The 16,033-nt window shown below is 35.7% G+C and overlaps 1 protein-coding gene across 2 annotated transcripts; it reads left to right on the forward strand.

Moving 5' to 3' along the window:
• Positions 1 to 1,827: 1,827 nt before the first annotated feature.
• On the forward strand, positions 1,828 to 10,989 carry GCG (glucagon). Of its 2 annotated transcripts, XM_045828362.1 has the most exons (6): positions 1,828 to 1,946; positions 4,921 to 5,017; positions 6,472 to 6,633; positions 8,268 to 8,405; positions 9,734 to 9,877; positions 10,517 to 10,989. In XM_045828362.1, the coding sequence occupies exons 2-6, from the start codon at positions 4,926 to 4,928 to the stop codon at positions 10,521 to 10,523; spliced, it is 543 nt and encodes a 180-aa protein (XP_045684318.1). In that variant the 5' UTR covers positions 1,828 to 1,946; positions 4,921 to 4,925; the 3' UTR covers positions 10,524 to 10,989. The 2 variants fall into 2 exon arrangements, with proteins under 2 accessions (XP_045684318.1, XP_045684396.1); XM_045828440.1 differs by lacking the exon at positions 10,517 to 10,989 and having other exon boundaries at positions 9,734 to 9,881.
• The last annotated feature ends 5,044 nt before the right edge of the window (positions 10,990 to 16,033 follow it).

A 16,033-nucleotide genomic window follows, 5' to 3' on the forward strand; every position in this document is an offset into this window, starting at 1 on the left:
TGCCAGATGCTGTGTTAAGCGCTTCATATCTTTGTATCTTTATGTCTTTACATCATCTGCAGAGCTCCCTTCTTAGGGCTGCTCCACAAACAGGTAGCACCTGAAGAGGGAAGACAGAGACACAGAGGCAAAGAAGCGTCTACCCACATAAGAAAAGGGGAAAAAATAGAACTAAATGGCAAACTAATAAAGTATAGCTAATATACTCATGAGGATTGAGGCAAGAGGGAAGAACTATTTGATCATATATTAAACTAATTGCACACTTTCAAGCCATTACTGCATTTGCAAGCTTTCATTCAGCTGGCCGCAAGTGCTACTGTTCTCTGCTCTTTCACCCCCCCTGCTGGTAATGCCAAAAAGCAGTCCTCAGGTCAAAACTGCGGCAAGCACCAGGCAGGAAGTGAAGAAATGAGGGGGGTATTTTATGCAGCTGTGCTTCAGAAACCTTAATATACACATAAATTGCCTGGAATTTTGGTAAAATGTGAATTCTTACTTAGTAAGTCTGGGCATGGGTCTGAGAGTCTACATTTCTAGCAGGTGATTCGGGTCCATACACCATGTTTTGAACAGTTCTATCGTCAAAAATCATCAGCATAGAGATCCATTCTGAAGGTTTCCCAATTCCATGTAGAATTTATCTCTATGGTGTTTAAGTAGTTCTCTACCCAACGTTGGGTCCAATCCACAGCTGAAGAGTTTGAACTGATTGGAATGTTTCTCCAGTTGGATCAATGATTTACTTCTGAACAAGTCATCAGCTTCATCATGCTTTGGATGGTATTAGAAGATGGGAATCTAGTTGGAAAATGTTGCAATGACTTTGTCATACAGAATCAGTTTTTTATTTTAGAAGAGTCATTTAACCTACCCTCTCATTTGACAAATACGAAAGCTGAGGCACAAAGAGATGTGTGACAGGACCACAGTCACACAACGTGTTGACAGCAGCCAGACTAAAATAGAATTATATGCTATCTGCCAAATCACTTCCTACTTTTCTCTTCGTCTAAAGCAATCAGACTCATGTCTGCTAAATCCAATAGATCATTGAAGTCTTCAGTGGCAGATGAGAAATCTCAGGAAATACCTATGATAGTACACATAGTAGCTTTCCTTTTACAAACTAGTGTCCAGCTCTCTTACCAGTAGACTTAGCCTTTAAGTATCCATCAGAAGAAAAAAGAAGTACTAGACTCTGTTGTTTTAGCATGACCTATCTTGGATATTTAATCATCACTTTGCTTTATCCTTTCTTCCTGACTCCAGTTTATTACAACAGGATGCGTTAGGTTCTAACTGATATTCTTAAAATTCCCCACTACAAATGCAAATCAATTCCACATAGTGGGGGCTGCAAGGATTACTAAACAAGTTCTAAGTGAAAAAATGTATTATTTGGGTAGATAAAAGGACTAATTGATTATTATATTCAGATACATTTATCATAACTAAATAGCAAAACAAAAAAACTTGTAAGACCCTCAAATGAGGCCATCCTCAAAGTGGGGTTAGCCATGAACTAAATAATTTCACATCTTCCGCATTAAAATTCACTTTAGAGTAGTTAAGTGAGTTTCATGCTCGATTGGGAATGAAAGGTAAACTTCCAAACTGTCCTTTCCATCATTCCCCCCGCACATACACAAAAGGCATGACAATAAATAAAGTTTCCTGTCCTCTGAGGTCCCACCCAATAAAAGCGTAGAATGAGATGAGCAAAGTGAGTGGGCGAGTGAAATCGTTTGTAAAAAAAGCCCATTATTTACAGATGAGAAATTTATATTGTCAGCATATTATCTGTGAGGCTAAACAGCGGTGGAGGGTATATAAAAGCAGTGCACTTCGGTGAAGAAGTACAGAGCTCAGGACACAGCTCTTCCACAGTTCCAAAGAGGGCTCGCTCTCTCGCCTCCTGCTCTGTTCCGTGCCAGAGTCAGAAGGTAAGATTAATACTGAGGGATTGTAAGACTGTATATTCCGTTTTAGGTACAGTGAAATGTTTATAAGGGGACAAATTATTATGAATTAAAATATTGTTCTTTCATTTTCTACTTTATTACTAATAATACATGGGGCAGAATTAGGAAGAAAAAGTAATATAAAATGTATTCATCTATATGTCAACACAGTGAAGCTGCAAAATGAGTTGGAAAAATAATTCAATGAAAATATATAAAGTAAAAAGAAAAACAAAGATTCAAATCAATGCTCTGGTTATGAGATTTAACTGTTATGAGGACTGCCTTTTAAAAATAAGAGGTAACATTTTTAAAATAAATATTATCCTTGGATTTAATAAATGTGTATATTACTTGGAACAGAAGGCGCCTTTTAAATTCAGCAGAAATGTGTCCATTAAAGAGGCTATAATAGTAATTTCTCCTTACCAATGAAAACTTACAGTTTTCCAAAAGAGAAGAATCAACACCATCATTCAAATATTCAAATTTCTAATAAGTCTATCAAAAAATCAAAGCCCATGAAGTCAGCTCTTCATAAATAAGTCATAGCTTATTTGGTGCAGTGAACAAATATCAATTACTAGAAATTTTGACTAGAGCTGAATAAAGTCACAGATTAATGATTATCTACTAAGGATTGAGAACCAATGGCGATAAATAAAATATCTAAAATGTCCACAGTCTGAAATGAAACTTTAATAAATCTCTTTTGATTCAAAATCAGATGTCCTAAAGTACTTATTTAAGTTCTTGGGGAAAGAGAACAGTTTTACAACCATCTTCTATGAAGTAAATGATTCAGTGGTGTGTTTTTCCACACCTGCCAAAGCCTATGAAAGGAAATGAGCTGACCAGTTTAAAGAATATTTATTTGGCCTGCAACACCAATACATTTAGGGTTATTATATAATGTCACCTTGCCTAAGATTGATCTTCTAAAAGACTTCCTTCACAAGGAATGCTATTGTTACTACATGGTCCCTTTAAATTTGAGTGGAAAAGTGAAGTTTTTATAAAACTACAGATTTTCTCCTTAAGCAACCTAAATTTGGAATGGGGGCAGGGGAGTAACTGGAAATTCTTATTGAATAAGATTTTGAAACTATAATAACACACATTTGCTTTCTTGGTAGTGGCATTCAAACCATGAAAGTGTTCTTATTGTTTTCACAATGTTGTAGACTTCTACACATGAATAAATGAAATTTTGAAAGTCAGTTTCTCTTTCAGCAGAACTCACTGTATTGCCTGTAGAGGACGTTGGACATTCACTTTTGTATGGCTGTTTCCTCTTCCATCAGCTCCCACAGCCATAGAACACCACATGCTTGGAGTCCACCTCTGCAAAATATAATAGAAGATTTTGTAAAACCTTTAGGGACTTTACACAGAAGGAATTATTCAGGACTAAATTGACTTTGCCACAGTGGTGTAATTCTAAAAAGAAATGTTTGCTTTAATTTTTTTTAATTCCTGAAAGTGTGAACTTATAATTGAGAAGTATAATCAGAAGACACTACTTACATACATGGCAAAATTTCCAAAGTTTGCCAACTAGATAAACTGAAGAATAGCAAAATGCCAAATTAGTCATTTAATGTTGATGAATGAGGAAAGGTGACTATGTAAATCCTATTGTATTGCTTTGTCTCACTGACACTTAATCTAAAGAGACTTAATATTTCAAAGAAAAAATACCACTGCTGGTATTATAGTTTCCGCATTTTAGTGCCAAAGACAGATAGTAAATATGGTTAGGATGTTAAAGAAAAGATTGATGGTTTAAAATGATAATATTTGTAAAATTGTTATTTCAAACCAAATGCCATTTGCTAAAAATACTCATTCAAATTATTTATAGGTAAACATAACCAATGTTGAATTGAAATCCCTACTTCTCAAAGTGAATGTGGTCAGACTCAAGTAGCAGAGAGAAATGCATGACAAATGCTGGACTTGAGTTTCTGCTCAGAACATAGAGGCGTGTGTCCTGTGAGGGCATTCAGCCCCAAATTCATGTTAGCTCCTACCCCATCGACTCTGCATCATCGCGTCCTGGGCATGCTGTGTTTTCACAGGCATCTGCTGTGGTACGAGGATAGGCAACCAAGTGTGTCCTACAACCAGGTCTAGAGTGTCACAAGCAGTAAATGACATGCCCTGGACTGAGTCCAATTATAAAACAACCCGGGGACTTCCAAGACTTCAGAAGCAAGCATTAATTTTCATTATGACAGTGATCTCCGAGTTTGTTAGTTGTGATTGTTCAAGTTGCCAGAAGCATTAGTTCTTGTTGCAAATTGCTTGTCTTTAAAGTGATTTTTTCCCTTTAATTTAGAACAGGTCAAAGCACTCTAAAATACCTCAAATCTGTTGGCCGCTTTATAATTACAAAGTCTAGACCAAGTTACACTATTTAAAATATAAATGAATAATACATCTGAACCGACAGCTGGTATGCCAAGTTGTAGCCTGAGGCTGCTTTAAGATGGTTGAAATGCAGGATAATGTAAATGCTTGGAAGTGAAGGACTATTAATTGAAAGCCAGACTGATAGGGAAGGGGCGGCATTATGGATAAGGTGGCTTTCAGACTAACCATATGTAGCATATCATCCACAGTGGATATTTTAAATGTTTATCATGGACATTTTTTAATTCTAGGTCTGGAAATGAGTCTCCTAATTATTAACAGAAGTGTCTTACATTAATGAAAAGCTTAATAGTGGTAAACATCTTTTGCATTTTATTTTTTGCCATCTTAAAACTCTGAAGGAAATATAATCTACTATTTGGAATTATGCTGGAATTGTACGCAGCATAAAGTTGATGAATAGTATTTTATTTTTATTTATAATATTTTTTTTGTCAAAATCAAACCAATTTAGCCTGGCATGTATAAATATGTTTGCCTGTCTCCCTCCCCCCACCTCTCCTTGATTGTGTTCCAACAGCAAAAATGAAAAGCATTTACTTTGTGGCTGGATTATTTGTAATGCTGGTCCAAGGCAGCTGGCAACGTTCCCTGCAGGACACAGAGGAGACATCCAGGTATTACATCTTTGGACTTGAACTAACATAGCACCATGGTTATATTATAGCCTGTGAAAACTATGATTAGTGAATGGGTCTCAGTAATTGAAAATAAATACTTTGTATAATTTTCAAATATCATTGTGATAAAGTTGTTTCTACAGTATAGATCAAAGTATGTTGTTTCACAACCAGAGGAGTAGGCAATGTTGAAAAATGTGTTACATGGGAAATTATAGCTCATTGAAATCTTCAGCTGATCCTATCTACCCATTCACTACTCACACACTGCATAGTAGATTATTTTAATTACTCACACCAACTTTTTCTTTTTATTCCATTTTCAAAATAACACTGTTTTGTGCTAATTGTAAAAGTCATACATGTTCATGATAGAAAATATGCAAAAAATGTTATGTATTAATATGTACTGTATATAAAAATATCTCAGATCATTATATAGCTTCATATCATGCCTTTTATCTTAGCACTGTATTGTTACCTTTTTCTTTTATCATTAGGGGTATCTATCAAATGCATGATATCTAATGGCTGCATACTATTTCATCTCATAAATGTACAATATTTATTTAGCTCTTCCTCTTCTATTGAACACTTGGGTTCCTAAAATTTTCCCACAAAGAATGCAGCAAATAATATTTCTCCCTACATTTTTTTACTGTTTATCTGAGGCTAGATTTCTAGTAATAAAATTTCTGTGTCAAAGGGTTTGAATGATTAAATCTTTCATGTCTTTGCCAACTTCCTTTCCAGAAAAGACACACACACACACTCCGATCAGCATTACAGAAATATTCCTCTCACAATAAAGGCCCCTGTATTTAGTCTTTGCAATTTGATAGGTGACACAGTATATCAATTCTATTTCTGAGTATTAATCCATTGAATATTTCCCTGTATTTGCCATGCCAATGAGCTGTTGATTGCCAGCATATGGATTATCCACTATACAGTTTGAAATTAGCAAGAGCTTTTTCTTGTCTTTCTTTGAACTTTTAATTCTTTCTCCTTCACCATTAGCTATCATATAACCAGGTAATGAAGCTACTTTTTTATATTAAAACATGCAAAACAAAATTGGGAACATAGATCAGCTACCCAAGTGATTTGAAATCCTTTACTCTTTTAAAATAATCAAATCATTGCTCTCTTCTATCATTGTTGGCACAATCATAAGTAGATTAAGTAGTTGAAAAAAGATTTATTTAATCTTATTTCAGTAAAGAAGAAACTAGTTAAAATCTGTTACAAGGATTCTGAATCAGAGTGTATTCAACTCTAATAAAATTCTGAAATTCTCATGGCAAACAAGGTCTCTCTGATACCAGCTGAAATACTCAAGGCACCTGCCTTTCAATTTCATGCGGTCTTGTGTTTTGTGAAGAAGGTCGTCCTCAAGTGAGTCTACTGTTGAGGAGAGATTCACTTGCACCAATCATTGTTCTTCACAGCTCATTTCCAGCTCCCCAGAGACACCCGCTCAATGATCCGAATCAGATGAATGAAGACAAGCGCCATTCCCAAGGCACATTCACCAGCGACTACAGCAAATACCTGGACTCCAGGCGTGCCCAGGATTTCGTGCAGTGGTTGATGAACACCAAAAGAAACAAGTACGAGTCTAAACCTAGTCCAAAATGTGCACACAAATGTATTGCTTAAATATGTCTAAAATTTCTCTCAACTCCCTTACATTATCAGGCTCATCAAACAATGCCCATAAGCTTTTTCAGTTTTGATGATTTTCAAGGTTGGTGATGCTATGTCTCAACTGTCACCCCACCAAATGTCTTACCCACGCCCTGATGGAACGTAGGATTAAATTATTTCCCCAACTCTGACCTTGTTGTCAATATTTACTCTCTTGCCTACTTTCTATTAACATTGAAAGCTGCATTTTGTAGACTTGCAATGATAGCAGTTTAATTTCTGACCAAAAAATGAGAACAAATTCAACATCCTTTCTAGGGTTCAAACTCATGGCTGCAATTGCATTCAAAGTAACCCCTAGCCAAGTTAATCATGGTAAGGAATGGAAACAGATGCAGTCTTTTTCTTGTAGAATACAATCCAAGATACACATTTAAAATTATAGCCTAGCTGCACCGCATAAAGAGAGAAGAAAGCAAATAAGAACACAAGCCTATCATAAGGCATACATTTTAATGCTGGATTTTCATTCACAGTGTTGGGTTTTATGATGCATGTAGGCTACTGAAGGAAATCATCCACAAGGGTTTCACAGAGATGGTGGGATTTCACAATTTCCTTGGAAGGTGGCCCATGAGGGAAGGGAGTTATGCATTCAAAGTAGTTGAAGGAATCTAAGAATCAGGAAAAGGGCATAGATTTGTCTGGATAGATTGGAAAAGGGAGAAAGAGAATGAGAGAGAGAGAACGAATATGGGTCAGCGGGAAGAATTGGAAAGACAGGGTGGTTGACCAAAAGTTCTCAAAGTACATGGCATGACAGGAAACAGGTCCTGGTGAGAGCAGACACTGGGAGTGGCCCTGGTAGGGACTATGGAGGTGGCCACTGGTGAAATATGAAAAATCACAAATTTGAAAAAAAATGAAGACAACTGTCCTCATTTCTAGGAACAGAATGCCACAATTTGGTAAATTAATGTAAAATAATCCTTGCTTTCAGAGATTTCTATTGTGTTTAAGACAAAACCTCCCAAGGGTAATAAATGCCGGAGAAACTGAGGGCAGCTGGTCCACCACCTACACAAGACACTGCACACATTTGAGGGTGATATGGGGTCATCTTAGCTTTCCTCATTGCTGTCCCATATCACATTTCCTTTCATCCATTATCATGTGGTCCTTTTGATGGTATTTTGAGATGGTCCTTTGCTTTCCCTTGACTCAGTTATCTGTCTCTGAACCCGTATGTACTACTGACAAACAGCTGCCTTGTTTGCAAGCAGCATAGCACACTGGGAGTCCACCTACACTGAGACTGAAGCAAATGCAGCACTAATGAGCAAGGGCACAGAAAAGCAGCGGAGGTGAAAATGGGTGTGCTGAGCAAAATAGGGGAGCATTAGCTCTTCTTAATGGTCATTATCCCTCTCTCATCAAACTCCAATTCAGATAATTAGTGTAGTTCCAAGAGCTACTCTCATCTCCCACATCTCCTAAGCCCCTTGTACATAGAATCCTCAACTCAAAGCTGCCACTGCTTATAGAACCATCTTGCTGAAGACACAGATCTTTAATTTAACTTTCACATGTCTTTCAGGAATAACATTGCTAAACGTCATGATGAATTTGAGAGACATGCTGAAGGGACTTTTACCAGTGACGTAAGTTCTTATTTGGAAGGCCAAGCTGCAAAGGAATTCATTGCTTGGTTGGTGAAAGGCCGAGGAAGGCGAGAGTAAGTCTGTATACTCTTACTTAACTTTTTTTTTTGCATGATGCTGAAAACTTAGACTACAGTTGTTTACATATGGATTTGAATTATGGAAGAAATTACTATAGTCTCATAAAGTAAGGAAATAACTCCTATTCTAAGAGTCTATAAGAATCTAATCTATTTTATCGGTAGTAGCAAATATTAATAATAGAGTCAAACAGGTGACATTTTTACCCCACATTAGAGTTGTGTTACAATTAGACTATTAATTTGTTAATACAAGACACTTTTGAGAATAGAGTGCTTTTGAGAACTACACCAGGACAATAAGCTTAAACTAGAACTGCCTAGGAAACCTAAGGATAAGGAAAAAAGAAATAATGTTGAAAACTTAGTTTGACTTTAAATATTTACAAATGGGATCAATTTATGTGTTAGTAAGTATTTAGGTAAAAATCTGATGAAGACTGAAGGGAACTAAACTTAAGATGTTTAATGAAATGACACCCAAAACAGAGATGTGTTCAAACACACATATATTTAACAACATACCCATTTTTATGGGACTGTCACATAGCCATTATACTTTCATACTTGAAAATGAGGCTAAGACCTATAGGTACCACCTTGGATCTTACCACAAGTAAACACACCCCTGAACAATCTCATTTTCTCCTGACCATTTGATTGACAATTGAATTATGAGAAGCAGGAAATTGATGTGCAACTCAGTTTTTCAGTGAGATTTAAAACAAGCTTATGGAGACTTAGAGAAATCTTAAGACACAAGGGAACTGGTATTGTCATTGTTTTTATAAAACATTAATAAACCAGTTTACAAAATCTATGGTAAAATAGTTACTTACACTTGAGGATAATTTATAGTGTTTTAAAGGGATACCAAACATTTTGCTAATTAAACTGATCAAAGAGAATATCTGATATAGACTGACATTTAATCCCTTAATACAGCACTTTGCAAGGCTGTTCTGATAACCACTGGTTTTATAGCATAGCATATATTTTCTGAATCATAAACAAATTAATAGTCTCGATAATAACTTCTGTGTTGTCAGTGTACTAAAATCTTTGAAGCAGCTGGAACATTGAAAAAAGCATGAGGTTATACAGACTGGGTTTCACATCCCAGCTCTGCCCTTTTCTTCCCAGAGCATGTCCATTCTGACGTGACTGGTCCGTACAGGTTTCTATGAAGCTTTTCATAGTAGGCCCTCTGTAAATGGAAACTTAGTTTTCTCAATGACCCTTACATGTCTCCAGTGACAGGCAAACAGTGAACATTTATTTAATGCATTTGACTGAGTACTGATTTTTCCCCTTTTTCTCAGTTTCCCAGAAGAAGTCACCATCGTTGAAGAGCTCCGCCGCAGACATGCCGATGGCTCTTTCTCTGATGAAATGAACACAGTTCTTGATAATCTTGCCACCAGGGACTTTATCAACTGGTTGCTTCAGACCAAGATTACTGACAGGTGATTGCATTTTAGTCCATTCTGAAAACCATCAAAATTGTCATAAATATTATCATACTGCTACAGGTTATTCCCTCTGTGGGGAGGACAGTCTTGGTATATAACCGAAACTATGAATCATTTAAGAGTACGTTATTGTATTTGTTTTAAATCATTACACTTTTATCCGTTCACCCATTTATTCCAAAAACATTTCCTGAGTTTCAATAAGAAACAGGGCATTAGGAACACAGATAAGAATACAACATGGAGGTATCATTCACATATTAAGGACACATTACAAATCTCTACATATGCTGAAATTTTAGCACAAAATAAAATACCAGTATATTTGGTAGTATGCACTTAATGTAGTAAGGGTATCAAGAAAAAATCTAAATGCCAAAATTAACCACTTATCTTGATAGACTGTAATTGCCTTTTTATAATTACTTATACATTTCATATTTCCTGTTAGGGAAACTTTAGGATAAATCATCTTTAATGCAAATATTTGAAGAGTTCAAAGACTAAGGGATTTATAAGATATAAAAAGATTAATAAATAACTTTACAAAATAAATGTTTAAAGTGCTGCCTGGATAATTTATGTCATCTGAGTATTCTAGCAGTTACATCATGCCTTGTTTTTTATCTTTAGGAAGTGAGTATGCCACTGTTCAGGACCACCTTCATCACCTGCCAGCCACGTGGGGTGTTTGAAATTTTAAGTTCTGTAAATGTAAGAGGTGTACTTTGAAGCCATATTGCTTTGCATGCCAATGAATAGATTATCTTCTGATGTTATGTTGCCAAAAGATTGTAACTGGAATAAACCATTGTCAAAATATTGATAAAATATCAGCTTTAAAATATAAAAGTGAAAAATCTCTTATTTTCTTATTTTGAATGAAATGCCCTAACCTGCTTATAGTTAGCCGTGAAATTGTTTTTCTATGATATAATGTGTACATATAAATAATTTCCATCACAAACATCTGCATTATAATAAGGGTAGGGCTGGTAGCCACAGGGGTGAAACTGGAAAGAGAACTTTCTTCTCGAAACTTTTGTCATAAAAATGCCTCACTTTCAATATATCAAGGAAAGACTTAAATAAAATATTCAAGCTTCTTTTCCATTGTCTGTTTTTTCTCTTCTTCATGCTCCCATTCCTTCCAAACACCTCCTCTACCTGAGGTGGTAACCCACAATCCCAATCTGGTCAGGCATTGCCTCATGTTGTGAATGGCTGTATGTTAACGTTTGGAGCCAACATTGGAAGCTCATGGTATTTTACATATATGTATTGATGTCATGCTTCTCTGGAAAGATTGGGACTTCAGGCAATATTGGATCCACAAAACAAATCTCTTCTGCCTCCTTTTGAAGAGTCACATGCTCTTCAAGTTCACTACTGTGCCCCCTCCACACACACACAAACTACACACATATGTGTGCTCACACACCACACCCTCATAACGTACACAGGCAGGCACCTTCCCCTAATCCACTTTGTTCATGCGTCTCACTGGAATGGCACCTGCTGTCATTTAAGTGTCTGCTGTGCCCTGTACCCTCATCTCCCCATCCTGCAATGTCCAGTATCTTATACCAGTCTGGTGTTGACTGCCATGCCAGAGATTATTTTCTTAGTCTACAGCATTGCCAACTCTCTTTCTCTCTTTCTTATTGAAATATAATAAACTTATAATATCATGTAAGTTTAAGTTGCATAATGAGCCAATTTGATACATTTATTTATTGCCATATGATTACCACCATAGTTTTAGCCAACCTTCTATCAAGTCACATAATTATTATTTTTTTAGGAGATGAAAACATTTAAGATCTAGTCTTTTACTAATTGTTAGTGTATAATACAGTATTGTGGATTGTAGTGACTACACTGTGTATTAGATCGCCAGAATTTATTCAACTTCTAGTTGCACATTTGGACCCTTTCACAAAATCTCCCAAGTTCCTATACCCCCGCCTCCCACCAGGCCCTGGTAACCACCATTCTACTCTCCATTTCAATGAGGTTGAACTTTTTAGATTTCACATGTAGGTGATTTTACAATGTTTGTAATCTCCATCTGGTTTATCTCACTAAGCATAATACACTCAAAGTTCATTCCCATTGGCAAATGGCAGGATTTCCTTTCACTCATGTTTGACAGAGCAAACAAAAAATCAGTAATATCTGATAAACTCAATTAACAAAATAAGCTTGACATTTATAGTACATTACATCTACTAATAATAAAATTAATATTCTAAGCACACAGAGAATGTTTACCAAGATTGACTTTATGCTGGACCAAAAGTCTTCTATAAACTTCAAAGATACAATTATTCAGAGTATGCATTCTGACCACAGTGGAATTAAGCTAGAAATTAAAGACAAAAGACACCTTACAAACTCACAACTGCTTGAAACTAGGCAATTATTTCTGTATAATCCATTGGCCAAAGAAGAAATCATAAAGAAAAATAAAAAAATACTTTTGAATTCTATGATAATGAAGATATAATAAATACAAACTGGAAATAAAACTAAAGCGGTATTTAAGGGTAAAAGGTAGCTTTAAATGCATTTGTTAGAAAAAATAAATTAGGAAATCAATAGTCTAAGTTTTACCTCAAAAGAGTTAAAAAAAAAAACAACCCAGACCTGGCTGGTGTGGCTCAGTGGGTTGAGTGCTGGCCTGTGAACCAAAGGGTCACTGGTTCGATTCCCAGTCAGGGCACATGCCTGGGTTGTGGGCCAGGTGGCCAGTTTAGGGGCATGCAAGACTCAGCCACACATTAATGTTTCCCTCTCTTTCTCCCTCCCTTTCCCTCTTTCTCAAAATAAATAAAAATAAAATATAAAAAACAAACCTCAGTAACTCTCAAAAAATAAACAAAAGAAAATAAACAATTAGGAAAAAATAATGAAGTACAGAAAATTGGTAGTAAAAATTAAGAAAGCCAAAAGTTGGTTCTTTGGCCAGATTAATAAAATAAGTCCCTAGCAAGATTAGGCAAGGAAAAAAAAGGAAAAAATACCAATATCTATAATAAAAGTGAACATCTCTAAAATCTTACAGACAATAAAATTAAAATAAGAATATATTATATAAAAATATATGCCTGATAAATCTGACAATTAGATGAAATGGACAAATGTCTTTAAAACTCTTACTAAATAGACACAATTAATAGGAAAATCTTGAGTCCTCTGTGTAGTATAAAAGTTGGGTGTGTTATTTTGAAATTTTTTCCAGAAAGAACTTCAGGCCCAGATGGCTTAACAGGTGAATTTTTCTAAACATTTAAGGAAGAGAAAACACCAATATTACATAAACTCTTCAAAATAATGGGAAAATAAGGAATATTTCCAAGCTCATTTTTTAAGGTCAGGATAACATTGATACAAGCATCTGAATCTGATAAATATTTTACAGAAAGGAAAATAAAAGACCAATCTTGATTCATGAACAGAAGTGAAAAATCCTATGCAAAACATCAAGTAATCAAATCTAGCAATATATAAGAAAAGTTATTACAGTATAAAGAAAGTGCATTCTAAGAATTTCAGAATGGTTTATCATTTCTTAAGTATTAATATAATTCACAACATAACAAAAATAAACAGGAGAAAATTCATATGCTCATTTCAATAAGTGTAGCAAACACATCTGATGAAAGTCAAAACCTATTAACATTTCAGTAAATTCTCAGAAGGAAATAATAAAGTTAAAATCTTTACTTTGGGTAGAAAAAACAATAAATACTTTTTATTTATTATTTATTATAAGAATAATAAATCAAAATTATTATTTTATGAAAAGCAACAGAGAACACCACTAGCCAACTTAAGTAAAGAATAAAAGGAAACAATATATAATATAAAATGAATTAGAAAACAACCATTGAGAGATGAAATTAAAACAAATTTGAGACTACTGAAAGTGCTGAACAAAAATATTTATATATCTGGCAGATATGGATAAAATTTTAAAATATATTTTATTGATTTTGCTAATACAGTTGTCCCAATTTTTCCTGTTTGGCCCCCCTCCACCCAGTACTCCCCATTCACTCCAGCATCCCTTCTCCCCCTTAGTTCTTGTCCATGGATCATGCATATAAGTTCTTTGGCTACTCCATTTCCTATACTATTCTTAACATTATCCTCTCTATTCTCTACCTATCAATTTATAGTTCTTAATCCCTGAGCCTTTTCCCCCATTCTCCCCTTGCCCCCTTCCAACTGGTAACCCTCCAAATGATCTCCACGATTCTTTTTCTGTAATGCTTGTTTGCTTACTTCATTTTTTAGATTCAATTGTTGATAATTGTGGATTTATTGCTATGTTAATATTCATAGTTTTCATCTTCTTCTTTTTCTTAAATAAGTCCCTTTAGCATTTCATATATCATCACTAAGTTATTAATATGGATTAGTGATGATGAACTCCTTTAGCTTTACCTTATCTGGGAAGCACTTTATCTGCCCTTTCATTCTAAATGATAGCTTTGCTGGGTAGAATAATCTAGGTTGAAGGTCCCTGCTTTTCATCACTTTGAATATTTCTTGCAGTACCTTCTAGCCTGCAAAGTTTCTTTTGAGAACTCAGCTGACAGTCTTATGAGAACTCCTTTGTAGGTAACTACCTGTTTTTCTCTAGCTGTTTTTAAGATTCTCTCTTTATCTTTAACTTTTGGCATTTTAATTATGATCTGTCTTGGTGTGATCCTCTTTGGGTCCATCTTGTTTGGGATTCTCTTTGCTTCCTTGACTTGTATGTTTATTTCCTTCACCAAACTAGGAAAATTTTGCTCTTTCTCTTCCCTTTCTTGCACCCCTATGATTTGAATGTTGCAATGCTTAAAGTTGTCCCAAAGGCTCCTTAGCCTACTCTTGTTTTCTTGGATTCTTTTTTCATTTTTCTATTCTGATTGAATGTTTTTTTCTTCCTCATGTTCCAAATCATTAATTTGATTCTCAGCTTCATCCATGCCACTGTTGGTTTCCTGTAAATTTTTCTTTATGTCACTCAGAGTAAACTTCATTTCTGCCTAGGTCTCTTTTATGCTGTTGAAGTAGCCAATGAGTTCCTTGAACATCCTAAACACCAATGTTTTGAACTCTACATCTGATAGATTGCTCATCTCCATTTTTTTTAGTTCTTTCTTTTGATTTTTTTTTCCTGTTCTTTCATTTGGGCCATAGTTCTTTGTCTTCATTTTGGCAGCCTCCCTGTATTTGTTTCTATGTATTAGGTAGAGCTGCTTTGACCACCTGTCTTAGTAGCGTGACCTATTATAGAAAATCACACCAGTGAGTTGGATGGGGTGAAGCCTTAGGTAATTGCCAGGGTGGGACAACCCATATGAACCAGGTTGATGGAGTCACCACTCTGTGACTCTGTGTTGGTGAGGGCTCAGAAAGTGAAGAATGCTTAGAGGTCACTGCCTGACCTCTGGATTTTTCACTGGGAAGAAGTTGTCCCCCAGCACTTGCCCTGATGTGAGACACTGTAATTTCTCACTGAATGCCACTGGTGACCTTCCAAAAGTTACCCCAGTGCTTGAGCCCAGAGGGAGTGAGTCCACATAAGTCTTAAATCCATTGTGGGCTTTTTAAGAAGAGACACTAAGAATCCCACAGTTTCTTCCACTGCCCCAATCCCCACTGGTTTTTATAGCCAAAGGTTGTGGGGACTTATTTTCCTGGCACTGGAACCCCGGACTGGATGGACTGGTGTTGGGCTGGGATCCCTCACTCTTAAGGTATCCCTCCTGATTTTTATCTACCACACATGTGTGTGGGACCACCTGTTCTACATCTTTGTGCCTCTCCACACATCTCCATGCCTCTACCCCTCCTACCCATCTGGATGAATGTGACTTCTTTAATTCCTTGGTTGTTGGACTCCCATCCAGCTTGATTTTCTGGTGATTCTGGATGTACTTCTTTGTAGCAGAGTTGTAATTTTCACCATGTTTGTGTGAAGAGGCAAGCTGTGTTTACCTATGCCTCCATCTTGACTGGATGCCTGGATAAATATTTTTAGTGTAATTTTTTAAAAATTGTCACTAGTAGAGATTTGAAAAAGCTTAAGTACTCTGATTTTTATAGAAGAAATGTTCAAAAGTATCAAAAAAATTATATCATAGAAAGTTA

The sequence above is a fragment of the Phyllostomus hastatus genome, unplaced genomic scaffold (genome assembly GCF_019186645.2).
Source record: "Phyllostomus hastatus isolate PE091 unplaced genomic scaffold, TTU_PhHast_1.1 phas_contig_1, whole genome shotgun sequence".
In the NCBI taxonomy this organism is placed as follows: Eukaryota; Metazoa; Chordata; class Mammalia; order Chiroptera; family Phyllostomidae; genus Phyllostomus; species Phyllostomus hastatus.

Bases quoted from the DNA above. Each gene is read 5' to 3' on its own strand.
- GCG (XM_045828362.1), top strand. From the start codon at position 4,926: ATGAAAAGCATTTACTTTGTGGCTGGATTATTTGTAATGCTGGTCCAA. The intron at 5,018-6,471 runs GTATTACATCTT...TGTTCTTCACAG, and splicing joins GACACAGAGGAGACATCCAG to CTCATTTCCAGCTCCCCAGA. The intron at 8,406-9,733 runs GTAAGTCTGTAT...CCTTTTTCTCAG, and splicing joins AAAGGCCGAGGAAGGCGAGA to TTTCCCAGAAGAAGTCACCA.